Below are 18,132 nucleotides of genomic sequence, written 5' to 3' on the forward strand. Positions count from 1 at the left end.
GTGAGATGAACAACCCCCTTTTACAGGTGAAAATCGATGACACATAGAGGTAGCCCTAGAAAAGGAGCCCAGTGGTGTGGCTTTGCAGTCAGATAGCTTGATGAAACTCCAACTGGACCAACTGCTAGCATTATTGTGGTAGGGTCCCCTCCCTAAGGAAAAAAACAAAAACAAAAAACAAAAACAAAAAAACCTCAAGGTAACCTGGCTATGTGCGTACATGCAACATCCCTCATGACCTTGTAACATGAAACCACTTAATCAGACTACATGTTTGTGTGTGTTACCATATATGGGAGACAAGGAAGTAGAAAATACATAAAAAACTACTCCACGTGGTGTTCAGGGCTCAGTTCTTCAGGTACAAGCCCAACTGGGCAGTGCCGGCAGGAATAAAGTTGCTTCCTGGAAAGAAAAGCCTTGGGGTCATGATTCTCTGTGGGAGAATCCTGCTGCATTATGTTCTTGGAGAAGTTACCTAACTTATCTGAGTCTCAGTTTCCTCATCTGTAAAATGGGGATAATACCACTACTTCTATAGGGTTGTTGGGAGAATTAAATAAGAGGATAACACATTAATTACATATTAAGAACAGTGCCAAACCACTTTTTAAGAGTTTGGTGTTGAAAAATAAATATCTAAGTATGCAGAAACAAAGTCACGTTTCTCAGTGTGCAGCTAATATATCAAAGACATACAGATGAAGGGAACTAAGGATATACTTTAATATGAATGTTTAATAATAATCACTAATAACTGAACTCAGTATAGACAGGTACTGGGAAAAGTGCCTTATATTCTTTATCTTAATTAATCCACATATCAACCATAAGAGGTAGATTTTGTTGTCACCACTTTCACACAAATGGAGAAGCAGATTTAATCTAGCACGGTTTAAGTCACTTGTCCAAGACCCTGCAGTGAAAAGATCTGGGATTCTGGTGCCATAGAATCAGCATCATTTCTCAGACTATTAGATTTGATACAACACATTGTCTACAGTGTGGGACCGTTGGCAATGGTAGCCAGAGAAAGGAAAATGCACAGAGTGAGGGGTCCTGGGGAAGCTTTCCTCATTCTTTCTCCACTTCATTTGTTTAATCCCAAGAATGGTTCAACTTGGCCAATACTCTGAGATAAAATACTTGTTTCTTATGTTTTTCTTTCTCTTCTCTAGAATTCCCAAGGCTGATATAATAGAATAACCACCAATAAAATGACATTGGAAAACTATATTTTACTTCTTCTGGGGACACTAGAGGTAAAACTTCTCATCAGCAAGCAAACATTTCAGAGAAGGGGGAACTCAAAGATTCAGGGAGATGCTTAAAACATATGTGGCAAGCATCATACCTCAGTCTTTCATTTGGCAGAATATGCTGTGTCTTCTGAGTTGCAAGATTTCATGAAAACTAGTACTCCAAGACCAAAATAAGTGGTGGCAGTGGGGGAAGACATAGGATGAAAGCATGGGTGGATGGATGGATGGAAGGAGATAAAAAATATAAGTAAATATACTACTTTATACCTTATCTGATCTCCTTGTTGTGTGCGCCTCTAAACTCATATGTAGAAACCCTAATGACCAGTGTGATGGCATTAGGAGGTGGGTCGTTTTGGAGCTGATTAGGTCACAAGAGCAGAGTCTTCATGGATGAAATTAGTGCCCTTCTAAAAGAGGCTCCCCCAGAGGCTCCTTTCACAATGTGAGGATACGAGAAGTCTACAACCCAGAAGAGGGCTCTCGTCTGACTCTGTGATCTTGGACCTCCAGCCTCCAGTACTATGAAAAATAAATTTCTGTTGTTTATAAGCCATCAGTCAGTGGCATTTTATTACAGTAGCCTGAATAGACTAAGATACCGGCATATAAGAAACATACAAAAACTAATCCATATTAAGTACATCTAGACAATGTGTACTACAGTTCTACTTTTTTATGCTTTCCAGAGAAAGTAGCTATTTTAATCGTCCTTATTAAGATTTTTCACTGGTTGGTCCCTTATATTAGACCATAAACACTGATGGTAGTAGGATCAACTTGAACAAATGTATAAGGGTAGGGTTATGTCATTCAACTTCATGTCCTCGGCATTAAGAAGAGGGCAGCCTTTAAGCAAACATATGCAGGCTATCATACAAGAGCCACATCCACCAAAAGCAGATCTGGGAGCACGTCATAAGAGTGAAACAACAGAGGCAGAAGTTTGTCATTGAGGAGTGGGTGCAGGTGTGCTCATAAACCTTCCCAAGAGGCTCACCCTCACCATTGTCTTGGTGTTTTAAAAGGCCTATTTTAGAGGACGGGCTGCAAACACATTGGGGTGTCAAGTGAGATCTCCCTCTCTGATCTCAGAAACCATCTGTCTTGGTTCTGAAGCAATTATTTACAGCAGATAGGACTGGTGTGTTGTCAAGACCAAGTCCCAGAGGCTTAATTCCTCCAAAGACAGTAAAAGTATCTGTTGGACACACAACAGAGACAGCACAGAAACCCTAACTGAGATGGTTGGAGCAAATGCTTAAGAAGGGTCACCAGCACTCAAAACATGCTCTTTCCCTGCATCGGAGCTCAAGGAGGCATCACATAATCACATGTGCAAAGGCAAGTGCAAAGGTACTTTGACAGTGGGTCAAACTATCCGCAATTCCCTTTCATATGCTCTCATCTTTATTTGCTAACGTCCTGCTGGCTGGATGCAATCCCATGACCTGACTGGATAATATGACCTGGCATGTTAATTAGGCTGTGTATTCCATGTCAAAATTTAGAAGGAAACAAAAGATCTTCATTGTGGTAAACAGCGGTTTTATTTGTTAAAGCACCTTCCACCCCCCAGCTGTTCAGCTTCACCAAAAACGGACATGGCTATATATTAACTAGTGAGTCTAACTTACAGCTTTGGATGAGGTACCTGAGGTTGAAAAATAAAAGCTGCACCCCATTTCTCATTTTTAAAGTGATGCTTATCCTTCCAAGGACAATGGGATTTACAGTCTCAAAAGGCAGAACTATATATTATGAACTTTAGAATGCTGTTAAAGATTTTTTTTTTGGCTGCCTTGTGGTGGCAAAGAGAAGCAGAACATAGTATTTAGCAAATAGCCTCACATCCAAGAAGCAGCAGGTGAAAAGGAGCACTGGAAGCCTCCAAACTAGCAGCCAACAGCACAAATATACGCAATAGTAAAGTCCCAAGTGCAGCATGGGCACATCTTACTCAGGTTTTCTAACCAACCCACACAAAGCAAAAAACAAAACAAAACAAAAAAAAAAAAAAAACAACCAGAAAAAATCAGTTAACAAACTCATTTAGCTGGGCAAAACATGCCGATTTAAGTAAGTCTTCTGATTTCCTATGGAAAATCTAGTTCTGCCTTATTTTAAGCAGTATAGACTTATATCTACAAAACTCAAATCGGAGAGTTACTTCTTCATGAAAGAATTCACTACAAAATTTCCTTAAAATATGATTTCCCTCGTTCGTTTTAAATACAGATTTATACAAATTCGGCTTATTTAATATTTACGAATATCTCTTTGGATAAATGAGGAAACAGGCCCTGGAAGGGAGAAACAGCCAATCTTCAAGGTTGACCAGTAGTTTCTGCATACTACTCCAATGTCTTTAGTATATTAAGACCCCAGAACTTTCCTACATTTCTAATTATATGGCTTGGAATGCTGTCTGTTCAGCTTTTGTCATTGAGGAAAGCGGCAACCTTTTCTTTATAAGTTTCCATTCAAGTGGTTTGGTCCAGGCTACTTATTTATTTATTTGAAGTGATGTAAGTGTGTTCTTTTATTTATGTATTATTATTATTATTTTCAAGTCTGGTTTTTATTATTATTGTTTTTAAAATATAATTTATTGACAAATTGGTTTCCATATAACACCCAGTGCTCATCCCAACAAGTGCCCTCCTCAGTGCCCATTACCCACTTTCCCCTCTCCCCCACCCCCCATAACCCTCAGTTTGTTCTCAGTATCCAAGAGTCTCTTATGGTTTGCCTCCCTCCCTCTCTGTAACTTTTTCTTTTCCTCCTTTCCCTCCCCCATGGTCTTCTGTTAAGTTTCCCAAGATCCACATATGAGTGAAAACATATGGTATCTGTCTTTCTCTGACTGACTTATTTCACTTAGCAGAATACCTTCCAGTTCCATCCACGTTGCACTTTCAGGCTATATTTTTAAAGTTTTTTTTTTTTAAGTTTTATTTATTTAGTTTGCGGGGAGAGGGGCAGAAAGAAGGGAAGAGAGAGAGAATCCCAAGCAGACTCTGGGATGTCAGTGCAGACCCCAACGCAGGGCTCAAAGCCACAAACCCTGAGATCATGACCTGAGCTGAAATCAAGAGTCAGACGCTTAAGCTTAACCTAAGACTGAGCCACCCAGGTGGCCCCAGGCTGTATTTTTTGTTTTTTTTTTTTAGTGTCTATTTATTTTTGAGAAAAAGACAGATGTAAGCAGGGGAGGGGCAGAGAGGGAGAGAGGGAGAGAGGGAAACACAGAATTTGAAGCAGGCTCCAGGCCCTGAGCTGTCAGCACAGAGCCCAATGCAGGGCTCAAAAACACAAAACACAAGATCTGGGCCGAAACAAACCACCCAGGTGCCCCCCCTAGGCTGTATTTTTAAACTGTATTTAAATCTTACTCCATGAAAAGGCAGAGAGCTAAAACTGGCTGCTGAGCTAGTTAACTCCAGGTGTTCCCAGTTATAATCTTGTTATAATATGTCTAAATGCTGCTATAATGCTGTTGGTCTAGTAAGCATTTATAAAAAAATGCTCCAGGGGCACCTGGGTGGTTCAGTTGGTTAAACGCCCGACTTCTGCTCAGGTCATGATCTCACTGTTCATGGGTTCAAGCCCCGCACTGGGTCCTGTGCTGACAGCTCAGAGCCTGGAGCCTGCTTCCGATTCTGTGATTCCCTTTCTCTCTGCCTCTCCCCTGCTTGTGCTCTCTCAAAAATAAATAAAACTTAAAAAAAAAAAAATACTCCATGTCCCAGACAGAGAAAATCCTGATGAAAATTAAACACTGAGAAAAACTTAAGGCTGGCCAGAATATGCATGCATATCTATTTATAATTATGCTTCTTCTCATTCCATGAAAAAGCCAAGTCTTCCATAGAAGTGATAAAGGCCATAATAAGGTTCCACAACTAACTCTGTAACGGTATAGATACACTTTACTTCTAGGAACTTACCAAAGGTGTGTCTTTTCCTCCCACAATGCTGAGACCAAGACCTGAACGTCCCTTGGATATTTCTATAATCATTTCCTGGCCAGGAACAATGGGACATGTGGCAGGGTCCACTGACAGAGGAGCCTGGAAACCACCTGGAGGATTGAACACAGAATGACCGGCTAGTAGGAGATGTAGTCCGGCGTGCACACTCGTTACTTGGGGAGCGCGAGGTTTGCATGTGTTCGTCATTTCGCTACTTTCCTGCTAAGCACCATGAAGGAAACGCTGGGTCCTTAACGCCCATTCAGGAAGGGATGAAACCTGACGCTTCTGAGATTAAAACAACAACCACCCCCTACTCAATCATTTATTTTAACTATACTTGAAGTTTCTAAAATCTTAATATACACCATGAAAACTGGTATGGAAAAATGACGAAATGATTAAGTACATACAGGCATAAGTTATAATGAAAATAAAGACTAGAATGATAGAAGATTCTGAGTTACAGTTCTAAGACACTAAGAGTTCATGCTTACTTTCAGTTAAAGCATAGCACACCAATTAAGTTGTATAAAGGATTTAATCAATAAAATATGATTTAGCTGAAAATAATAATTACTGAACAATGATCCCCAAATACATACATAGTAAAAAAAATAATAATAATGTGTCGCAAACACATTTAAGAATTAATTACTGGGATGGGGCGCCTGGGTGGCTCAGTCAGTTAGGTGCCCAACTTCGGATCAGGTCATGATCCCACAGTTTGTGAGTTCAAGCCCCCCTGTCGGGCTCTGTGCTGACAGCTTGGAGCCTGGAGCCTGTTTCAGATTCTGTGTCTCCCTCTCTCTCTGCCCCTCCCCTGCTCAGGCTCTGTCTCTCTCTCTGTCTCTCTCTCAAAAATAAATAAACTTAAAAAAAAAAAAAAAAAAAGAACTAATTACTGGGTCCATGACTGAAAAACTTGTTACAAGAGTTATTTCTATTTTATAAAGATCTACTTTTAATTTTCTTTAAAGATTTCATTTTTAACTTTTTAATGTAACATCTATTCCCAATGTGGGGTAGAACTCACAACCCTGAGATCAAGAGTCTCATGCTCTACCAACTGAGCCAGCCAGGCGCCCCAACATTTACTTTTTTAAATCATTGCTTTTAGATTGAGTTTCTCTAAAAACTGAGAGAAAAAAAATATTTACTGGCTAGGAAAAGATGTTTAATACAACCCCTTTCTCTGGCATAACTTCTACATATGTGCGTTTTCCAGATGACTGATCCTAACTAATTGAAAAATCAAAATATTCAAAAGGTTAATTTCAAGAGATTCTTATACAAATAGCAGCCTCCAGAGAATGTCATCTTTTCTGACAACTAAGCATAATCATCACAAGTACTGATTCCTACAACGTGGTAGAATTTAGTTAAGGGCTAATAATAAAGAGCCCCACCTGCTGGTCAGCTGCAGCTAATGCACAGGGACCAACTTGGGATCCAGAAAGCTCATTAAACATCTGTACAAGCAAGGGTCTGAGGGGTAAGAATGATTTTTACATTTTCAAAAGGTTGAAAAAAAAAATGAAAAAAAAATTTTTTTGAAGACATGTCAAAATTACATGAAATTCAAATTTCAATGTCCATAAATGAAGTTATATTGGAACATAGCCCTGTTCATTTACTTGCAGTCTATGGCTGTTATCACCCTATGACAACAGAGTTGAGTAGCTGCAACAGAGTCCATATGGTCCACAAGCCTTAAATATTTACTATCTGGCTCCTTACAGAAAAAGTTTTCCAATCTCTGATATTAAACAAAAGGGAACAGGCTGTAGGTAAGTCTGTGGAGGGTTCTGCTGTAAGTAATAACAATAAAGCAGGTTTTGGAGTGGTGGCGACACGGATTTAAGTTCCCAGGAAGGAAATTAATAGGTGGGTGAAACTGAGGCTCATTCCTCATCTGAAAAGATGCATGTAACGAGCCACTTTCTAATAGGAATTAAATGAACAATGTGTGTAAGGTGCCCAGTCCAGCAGCTGGCATAATGTAGCATTCATATAGTCACTTTTCTGACCACATGGAATTTGTTAATCTAATGGTCTCTTGGTTAAGAGTGAGAAATTTAGTGACCCAGCCTCAATAACAAATGCCTTATTAGAAGAATATTAAATTATAAACCTAATTTCACTCCAGATCTTTTTGCAGCATATGTAATTCACACTGCATTTTCCATTCATTTACAATAAAAACCATGTACAATATAGTGGCATAATTTCATGAATGCTTTACAAAGTTTCTTGTCCTTATGAAAATGACTAGTTTAGCCTCTTGGATGAGAAGAGAGAGAATACATAGTCAGAGATGCTGGCGATGGCATTTCTTTTCCTCCATTTTTGCCTCATTCTAGCTGGTCCTGAGTCAGTCTTGGTATGTATTTCTCCCATACAATCTGGCCCAAAGCCTGACATACCAGGCCCCCAATAAATGTTTGGTAAGGAAATGACTGAACGAGTAGAATTTCCACAGATTAAATTATAGGATGATTAATTTCTGTTATTGAGATATAAATATGTGATATATCAAAACTCAATTGGTTGGGAATGCAAGCTGGTGTAGCCAATCTGGAAAACAGTATGAAGGTTCCTCAAAAAACTAAAAATAGAACTACCCTACGAGCCAGCAATTGCACTACTAGGCATTTATCCACGGGATACAGGTGTGCTGTTTCGAAGGGGCACATGCACCCCCATGCTTATAGCAGCACTTCAACAATAGCCAAAGTATGGAAAGAGCCCAAATGTCCATCAATGGATGAATGGATAAAGAAGATGTGGTATATATATACAATGGAGTATTACTCGGCAATCAAAAAGAATGAAATCTTGCCATTTGCAACTACGTGCATGGAACTGGAGGGTATTATGCTAAGTGAAATTAGTCAGAGAAAGACAAAAATCATATGACTTCACTCATATGAGGACTTTAAGAGACAAAACAGATGAACATAAGAGAAGGGAAACAAAAATAATATAAAGACAGGGAGGGGGGCAAAAGAGAAGAGACTCATAAATATGGAGAACAAACTGAGGGTAACGGGAGGGGTTGTGGGAAGGGGGATGGGCTAAATGGGTAAGGGACACTAAGGAATATACTCCCGAAATCATTGTTTCACTATATGCTAACTAATTTGGATGTAAATTTTAAAAAATAAAAAATAAAATAAAATAAAAACTCAATTGGTAAATTATGGTTACTTTCTCAGTAAAAGGCCACGTAGAAGTATTTTTAGCTTTACAGGCCATGCGTTCTCTGTGGCAACTACTCAATTCTATCCTTAATGTGTGAAAGCGGCCTTAGACAACAGATAAACAAATGAGCATAGTATTTTAAATCTTATTTATGGACACTGAAGTCTGGGTTTCAGATGATTTTCATGAAATAGTCTTTTGACTCTTCCAACCTTTTAAAAATATGAAAACCATTTTTGGAGACCATGCAAAAACAGATGGTGGGCCAAATTTGACCCACGGGTCATAGTTTGCTGACCACATTCATCAAGAATTTTAGTAAAAATCCAGTACTTCAGAATTATACTGGCTTGCTAAATTTTTTATTGAGTTAATGTTTATGAAAAACATGTAAAAGACTAATACCATAAAGGTGTCAGGCTTGCTAAATTCATTCAGGGTTGTGTTTTGCCACTGGTAAGCATAATGTTTTAAATAGGCTTTTTAAAAACTGACTTATATAATATAAAAACAAAGTAGAAATACTCATTATTCATTTTGAAATTCTATTTTCAACTGCCAGTCAGCATAATTCATGCCAGGAATTTTAAGATAGAAAGTGAATACTCTTGTCTTTAAGCACTGAAAATTAACAGTCTTCAAATAACTTATATCAACATATGCAAGGCTAACAATTTGACTGAATATGATTTTTAAGAGGTATTACTCATGAACTAAACACACTCTTTTGGAGAGAGTACACACTCTTTTGGAGAGAGTATTTGGAGAATAATTTATTTGTAAGCCTCATATTCAAACAGTATTTACTGAGGGCCTTTTTTGTTCTAGTACTTTTATATTCAATAAGCACTAGGCAATCCCAAAAACAGAGATGAGGAAAATGGTGACCTGTCCAAGTCCCAAAGCTAAGAAAGTATAGGAGGGGTGCAAAGCCAGGCTTCCTGACTCCTGGTCCAGTGCTCTTTTCAGGACATCACAATCCCTTCTCTTTTCTCATGTCTGATGAGTCAATTCAATTTTGCTCAGAGAAAGAATCATACCATAGCCTGGGAAGTCTGCATCTGTTGAATGGTATGACGGAGCTGGTGCTAAAGGTATCTCTTGTGAACTGAAGGAAACTTTCGTCGAATATTTTTGCTGTTTCATTTGGCTGACAGCCTACAAAAGAAAGGAAAATTAGATGCATGTCAAAGAGGAGAAAGATAACAAAAGGACAAGACTTTTGTGTTGTTACCAAAACAATGGCAGCACTCCAATAATGTCTTCTGAGAATTTAGAGTGGGAGAGGTAGCAGGAGGGAGTTAGGATGATTTGTGTACCATCCCCCATGCCTCCCTATTTTAATCTTACATCTAAAATGCTTCAATGAAGGATGGATCAAGGAAGGGAAGAAGGATAAAAGCTGACAATACTTATCATTGTGGTCTGTATATGATGCTGGGGCTGGTAAGCAGAACAAAAATTTTTACAATTTCTACTTACTGATGAAATCAATGTGAAGTGCACATACCTATGCTGTGCCCGGTGAAAAGCAATCTATGCTGCAGATGTTCTGAGCATACAACACTGTCCATCTCTTCTGGACACATCCACAATAGTCAAATGCATTAGGCAGCTTAACTGAGCAACATGAGGGTCAGGAAGAGGAAATAAGCATCCACTGAAAGCTTACTAAGTGCCAGGTACACCAATTACATTTTAATTCACCTCAAAGACCTGTACCTTATTCACCATTGACTCCCAGTGCCTGGAACATAGTAGAGCCTCAATAAATGTTTGATGAATGAATGAATGAGTCAATGAATGGATATACAAGAGCAAAATTGAAGACATGGAAATTCACAGTCGAAAATGAATTTGTAATTCAGTGAAGGTACGGAGACCTTTGCTACGTGAGCTTCGGAAAATTAACTTGTCATTCTGGATTTGGGTTCATAAGACCTCCAATGAATATTAGTATTAGAAAACCAAGAAAAACCAAAAGGATTCCATGCTTGCTTCACAGGCAGTTAAGAAATATAGGTAGTGACCTGACCTGCCTTCTTGATCTGTAGTTAGCCAGGGAACCCATCCCCAGCTGGAAGATTCTGGTGGAGGCAGTGAAGCACCAGGCTGTCCCTGGAGTCTAGAAATAGGATCAAGGTAACTGCTCCAGAATAATGATACCTCAAGATTCTGTCAGTGGAAGGCTGTGCCTCAATACAAGGTGCTGTACAGTATATAAAAACTAAAACAGTACCACCCATTGTGCATCTGCATTGTACTTTCTAGTTTTCAATAACACTTTTACATCTATGAATTCATTCATTTATAAGAAGAACCTGGAGGGTTAGACACTATTACTCTCTTTTCCAGATACAGAAGTCATTGTCAGACGACATATCTGAAATCACAAACTAATGAGAGGAAGAGGTTGGATTAAAAGTCAGTAGCTAAACAATGCTACAAATTATTGTATTTTTATTTTTAGAAGATTTTATTTTTAAGTAATCTCTATCCCCATCATGGGGATCGAACTTACAACTCTGAGATCAAGAGTGGCATGCTTGGGGTGCGTGGGTAGCTCAGCTGGTTGAGCCTCCAATTCTTGATTTTGGCTCTGGTCGTGTTCTCACAGTTCATGGGATCAAGCCCTGCATCAAGCCCTGCCTTGGGCTCCACACTGACAGTGCAGAGCCTGCTTGGAATTCTCTCACTCCCTCTCTGCATGCATGCACACACTCTTTCTCTCACAAAAAAAAAAAAAAAAAAAAAAAAAAAGAAAAAGAAAAAAGAATTGCATGCTGTACTATCTGAGCCACCAAGCACCCCAGAATGCAAGTTTAAAATGTTTATCAAACAGCCGCTTGGCAATGAGTCTATGAACGTTCTTTTCTGCAGTTTTTCTATCACCAACATTTAATAACGACCATATACTTTCTTAAAAAGATTTATTCAAAGACATATTTTCAGTGATTTCAAAAACGAGGGCAGTGGAAAAATGACAAATACAGGTTTATTATCAGAAAACTGAACAATGGAGCCACCTAAATATCAATTACTCTAAGGACCACATTTTCTAGCCTGCTTGCAGCCAGATACATCTTCAGACTCTTATCCAGTAGGATGTAAACAGATACAAACTGTACAATTTTCAGGTCAGTCTCTTAAGGATTAGAAACCTGCCTTCCTCTTCTCCCTAACTGGCATGCAGATGGGGTGATAATAACTGGAGAAGCCATCTTGGACCAAAAAATGGATGCATTTTTTGAGGATGGTAATCAAATAAGAATGATAATCATTCTTAGACTGACCATACCCATACTTTGTATAGAAGAGATACTTCCTGTAGAGATTGAGCCTAATCTTAACTCATATAGTACTTAAATTCCACTTTTGTTGTGTATCATCTTTAAAAAGAACATCAATAACAAAGCAAAATGGAAGCTAAATAATTTTTTTTAACGAAAAAATGATGTGATTTTTAAAACAGGAAAGTACAAGAGACCACAATCATGACATTATCACTTTTATAATAGCAGGGAATGTTTGCATCATTACATCTCAGCTCCAGGTAGCATTCCATTTCATTGTGTATAATAGCTTTCCAACAGATATTGATAGTATTGAACTCAATTAAAAAACAAGGAAATAGGGGCCCCTGGGTGGCTCAGTCGGTTAAGCATCCGACTTTGGCTCAGGTCATGATCTCGCGGTCTGTGAGTTCGAGCCCCGTGTCGGGCTCTGTGCTGACAGCTCGGAGCCTGGAGCCTGGTTTGGATTCTGTGTCTCCCTCTGTCTCTGCCCCTCCCCTGCTCATGCTCTGTCTCTCTCTGTTTCAAAAATAAATAAACGTTAAAAACAACAACAACAAGAAGGAAAAAGTCCACAGGAACCAAGTGAGAAGTCCAACATATACTTTTAGAGGCAGACTTCTTGTTGGTAGGTATGGTGAAGGATGGAATGTGTGCTCCCTGTGACTCATCCATTGGCACAAAACCAAACTAACAAGAATGAAAGATAAGAAAGATTGGATTTTCTGTTGAATGTCTTCTATTCAAACCTGAGAGTTGGAATGGATGTTATAGGCCATCTAACCTAACTAAACCAGTGATTCTCAGACCCTGTCTTTATAACAGAAATTGCTAGGGAGCTTTTAAAATTTATGGATGCCGGAACCCCCCTTCTAAACCAAGTAAATTGGCACATTTTGTGTTTTAAGAATTATTGCTTAAAGTTAAACCATGGATTCTTAACGTGGGGTAAATGGGTTTCTAAGAGATCCGCAGAAGGCATTTTGGGAATTATAAAAATCCTGTGTTGTATGAAAATTATGTTTATCAGTGTTTTTTTGGAGAAAAGGATCTACAGTTCATCAGGTCTTTATGATGGGGGAAAAAAAATCACCATTCAAAACAAGATAGGAATTGTTGAGTTTGCTACTACTGATAGCTGTGTGGCCACAGGCAAGTCACTTAACCTCCTTGTACTTAACTTCCTCATCTGTAAATTGGTGGCATTATCTCTAAACCTTACAAACCTGCTGTAAAGATCAAAGAGAAAAGTATGTAAGTAAACCTATCACTGTGCCAGGAACAGTTTAAGAGTTCAACTGATAACAGCTATTAATGTTTTTATGTCCTTTGATAATAAATGACCAGCCAGCTCCTGATTGAAAACCGTCAGGGCTGGTTTGGAACAGCTCAAGTGGTTGGGAAGTTCTTCATAATGAGCTGACACAGCCTGGGTGCACGTGCTGGTCACTGACCTGTGGGCCCTTTCTCTTCTGTAGCCACGGAAAAGGGTTATAATCGCTTTCCCAAAAGAAAATGCTTTCGATATTTAAGCGCTCATTTTCCAACAGGGAAAAGAAAGGGCAGATGATGAATAAAATGTTATTCTAAAATAACATTTTCGAGATGGCTGATATGTGCCTTGTGGTAAGTGGCAGCATATAATGTATTAACACATTAATAGTATTTACGAATGCATTACATAAAGTAAAAAATGTGTCCTTAAATTAAAAATTGCTTATACGTTTTCAGTTGAACCGAATTTGGTTATTTTTAAGGTTCTTCCTACACCTACTCATTTTTAAAAAAGATTTTATATTTTTAAGTAATCTCTACATCCAACATGGGGCTCAAATTCAAAACCCTGAGATCGAGAGTCTCATGTTCTACCGACTGAGACAGCCAGGCACCCCTACACCTACTCATTTTTATTTAGGTTTTTAGCATATAATTTTGGAGACTTTTCAAAGGCGTTTCCTTTGGCAGTGTTTGAAATATTATGCATTTCTTGTAAGTTCTAGTTCCTTAAACATAAAAATAGTACAGTAATAATGTAAATTTTAGCAGCATGAAAATATAAACTAGAATATAGAAATGAGAATCAAGATTAAAAAAACACACTTGACAGCAACAAAAGTACAAAAATTTGACAGAAATGTATAGTTTTGTTTTTTTAAGTGAAGTGAAACTTAAAATGCAAGGAGCAATACAACATTATTGTATTTATGTTTTTATAGAACTATGCATTCTCCCACTTAAAATTTTTATTTATGACATTAAGACATGGCACTCTCAGAATTTAAGTGCAGGTGTGTTTGCAGGGATGGCCCACTTTTAAACACCTGTTCAGGGTATTGGTCCAGGAAGACGCACAGAGAATATTTCCAAACACCTTACACAGAATCAGTTATACGGCTGTGGGTTGACTTCAAGTTGCAAGACATACCATAACCTCCTGGCAAGTCACAAAGGATTTGATTTCATTGTAATCACCTCCTTTTTTTCTGGAACCCACTTATAATGCACACCATCCCAGTAGAGTGAAACCTAAAGTGGAAATTACGTACACTGTCAGTTGGGCATTCCAGTGCCTTCTGTTGACCTGTCACACCTTGATCAATGATCTGGGAGATGTCTTCCTAAAAGGTAAAAGATACAAGTGGTTAACAGTATTTTAGGGCTCACTTGCACTCTCCAACTTTAGCAAACACCATGGAGCTTTGGTTCTACTACAAAAATGACCACAAAGCACCAGTCAAAATTTCTCCTCATCCAGCTCAACTAACTCTCAGAAATAAACAGGCTTGTCACTTCCAAATGCTTCTTTTGGGGACTTTCAGATCTATCAGGCTTTAAACCCATCAGATATCCCCTGATGGTCCCTTCAGGCGAGTTTTTTCTTCTTTTGCCATACTAGTAATTTCTACATCTGTATTTACACTGAATATTTAGTTCTTTCATAGTTCAAGCTCTGATATTAGAACATCTTTCTGCCCAAGATATTCAATTAGAGGCAAAATATATTCACTAAAGACACTGGGGGGTACAAAGTTAGTCCTAAACCCCATGGAAAAGTGCAGAGTCCAGACTTAGGAGAGCAAGAAACTACCAAAACACATAGGAAACCACTGCATACCTAAAGGGCAACTTATCGACACCGACAAATTGACCAGAATGCTTATGTCTGCTTCCCACCATATCCCATTCTTCTTTATAGGCAAATTTATAGGGGAAATTATCATGAGATGGTTTACTCTGTCAGGCATGAACTCCTGCATTGGGACTTGGCCAAGGCAGGGAACATGGAGTGTGACTGTTTTGGATAGGAGCAAAGGCTGGCTTACTCTAGCCCCTGGTAAATGTCTGAAAGACACCCAGGTGGCATGTATAACATACAGACTGTAGGCAGGGAAGCTATCTGGAGATGATAAGAGAGGCATATAGCAAAGTGGTAGGAGTTTGTGAGCCTAGTTCCTTGACTTAAGAGTTTTGCAACCTTGAGCAAATTTTCTGACATCTCCAAGCCTCAGTCTCCTCATTTATAAAATGGGAAGAAATAAAGGTTGTTACACTATAGGGATGTTGAAAGGATTAAACGAATCAATACATGAAAAGCACTTAGCAGGGTAGGTGGCAAAAACCAAATATGTAATAAAGATGCTAATCATGGGAGTAAATAGAATCAAGCTCTGACAAATCCATATTCCTAACTTTACTATAGGGCCGGTGAAAATAATTACATGGAAAGGACATTTTCTCCTTTGGGGAATGCTGGGATAGTACCTGATACCTCCTACCCCCACTTCCACCTCAGTTTCTTTTTTGAACATATTGACATACCCTTAATTCAATAGGCTCCCCCCATCAGATCTGTAACAATACAAGAGATAATGATCAGGTCATGCCCAGGTATTCATTATTACTAGATTCGGTTACAATCTCATCCTGTCCCATCAATTCCCTATTGGTTTACAACCTGAGAAATTTAACCCCACCACATAATACCATGAGACTACAGCCTAGGTCTTCTGGATAATTGTGACTACCTTTATCTGTCCACTTATTTTTTAGGACCACAACTCTTTCTCATTTAGATATAAATTCTCTCTAAATTTCACCCATATGGGAGAAAGACTTTAGAATTCCTCCTCTGCCAAATTCTGCTCTTAAACAGATTATATGACATGAATTCAAAAGTTACTTCATGCCATAATTCCCTGAGCCTCTGGGCAGTGCCCCTTCCATAGCATGACCAATTTATTTTACCACAATTTTTGCACTATTGAGTTGTATCTTTTTATGTGTCTGTCTCCCATACATTAGCATGATTGACTTTTTGTCTCATTTGTTTCTTCAACATACGGCAGAATAGACTGTGAGCTTGAAAAAGGGCCCGTGCTGAATGAATCAAAGTTCAGGAACTCAAATCTTAAATGCATCTGGTTGGATTTCAGAGCCAGCCATGAAAGAAAGGATGCACAGTGAAGGTGATCCTGTGGCTTCCACTTTAAAGGATCACAGTTGAAAAGAGAGAAGAAAGACATATAAAGGTCAATAAATGGTGCTCATGGGAATTTTTAGAAGAAAACTTCTAAACTGCCTTAAAAATGGAAACCATTGGTATTATTCCTTCCAATGCAGATCAAATGGCCTTCGGAAGAGCCTCTGTTTGAAAAATGATACTTCAGGTCTGCAATTCCACCTTTATTTAAGCCCAGATTAACTAGCAGTGGGACAAAGGAGCTGACTTCCCCAGCTGGACTTAAAAACCCAATTTGCATATCACAGAGAGGTACTCCTAATTGGTTGAAGTCATCCACATTTGCATTTGTAAATAAAAAAGGGCACTGGAGCAGCAGCCAGAAAAATCTGGGTTCAGCTTGGTTCCATTACTTAGCAGCAGTAATGCTTGGAAACCTTCATTTTTAGCAACAGTGAAAATACACTAACAACATCTACCTCAATAAGGGGTTGCCAGCAAAGTTGAATTCAACACATGCTTAAGGAGGATCTACTCTATGCCAGCACTGAAAAAGACCAAAGGAGTCTTGCACTTATGACATTTACAGATCTGGTGAGACAGATATCAGACAAAAAGCCGTGGAAACTTTGAACAACTAAATGATATCTGTATGAAGACGTGTGGCAGATAGCAGGTGCCTGAGAAGAGGGTTTCCTTCCCTTTCTCTTGTCCTGAAAATGTAGAAGGATGAGATGAGGAAATCAGAGCTCTGAAAAGCATCCGGTCCAACACCGGGTCCCATTTCTTACACTGATTGCCCTTAAACCTCTGGGCCACGGGATGGGGCCAGTGCATGGCGATGATAACAACAGTGACAGATCAAACTTGCTGAGCACTGACTGTACCAGTCACTGAGCTAGATACAGTTCATGTGTCAGATGCCGATGTACACAACAGACCCGTGGGATAAGTATTATTATCACCCTCATTTCAGAGTTAACTTGGGCATGAGAGCCTAAAGTATGTGCTGAACCAAAACTTAATCCAGACGCATCGTGCCGCAGAGCTTCTACTCTTCACCGAGGATAAAACACAAGGGAGAGGCGGAGTGCTGCTCACCTTCCCAACGACCACGCACATGAGCTGCCGAGGGGCAGCCTGAACATGGTGATTCCATTTTTAGATTCAACATGAAGTCAGAACGAGTCATGCCAGCTTATTTTGAGCTTGGGCAGGCAAAAAAAAAAAAAAAAAAAATTCATGGCACCAGCCACCGCAGTGACCTATGGTGAGTCACTTTTTTCTGTGTTTTGTGTTTAAACATAAATTTCAAGGGGCGCCTGGGTGGCTCAGTCGGTTAAGCGGCCGACTTTGGCTCAGGTCATGATCTCGCGGTCCGTGAGTTCGAGCCCCACGTCGGGCTCTGTGCTGACGTCTCAGAGCCTGGAGCCTGTTTCAGATTCTGTGTCTCCTTCTCTCTGACCCTCCCCCGTTCATGCTCTGTCTCTCTCTGTCTCAAAAATAAATAAAGGCTAAAAAACAAACAAACCATAAATTGTGAACTTGCTAATCTCCCAACTATTGCACTGAGGGAGTTTTTAGTGCCTTCAAAGCTGAGGTTCTGGGCTATTCTAAGCTATTGACTTTGCATAGGGGACCCCTGAATAAGAAGGGTGAGAAGGCGCGGGGAAAGACCATCTCATTTCATGAAGCAAACTGATAGAACACATTCTGTGTACATTATGTTATAATTCTCAGCGCAGTACTAAAAGCTCCTGAAAGAAAATTCTTTGTGCGCCAAGCAAATTACTCTGATCACGAGAAGGAACTTCCAAGTGGTGGACATAAAAAGCAACACTGCGAAGATTCTATATAATAAATAATAATGGGATGTCCAGCTTATAGTCACCAAAGCTGGTTGACTTCTGTCCCACAGCTGGTAAACAAGCCCAACAAGC

General features: G+C 39.2%; 1 protein-coding gene across 1 annotated transcript in view; it reads right to left on the reverse strand.

Annotated features, from left to right (window-relative positions):
• Positions 1–18,132, reverse strand: part of PATJ (PATJ crumbs cell polarity complex component) — a 368,066-nt gene that overhangs the window by 62,258 nt on the left and 287,676 nt on the right. The window contains exons 32-34 of the mRNA XM_047084721.1: positions 14,280–14,351; positions 9,481–9,598; positions 5,213–5,346 (exon numbers count right to left, since the gene is read on the reverse strand). Coding sequence (XP_046940677.1) covers positions 5,213–5,346; positions 9,481–9,598; positions 14,280–14,351 — 324 coding nt within the window. The remainder of the gene's footprint in view (positions 1–5,212; positions 5,347–9,480; positions 9,599–14,279; positions 14,352–18,132) is intronic.

Source organism: Lynx rufus, unplaced genomic scaffold (genome assembly GCF_022079265.1).
Source record: "Lynx rufus isolate CCGP_SWC_20201006 ecotype Redwood Valley unplaced genomic scaffold, mLynRuf1.p SCAF_2, whole genome shotgun sequence".
NCBI classification, from domain to species: Eukaryota; Metazoa; Chordata; class Mammalia; order Carnivora; family Felidae; genus Lynx; species Lynx rufus.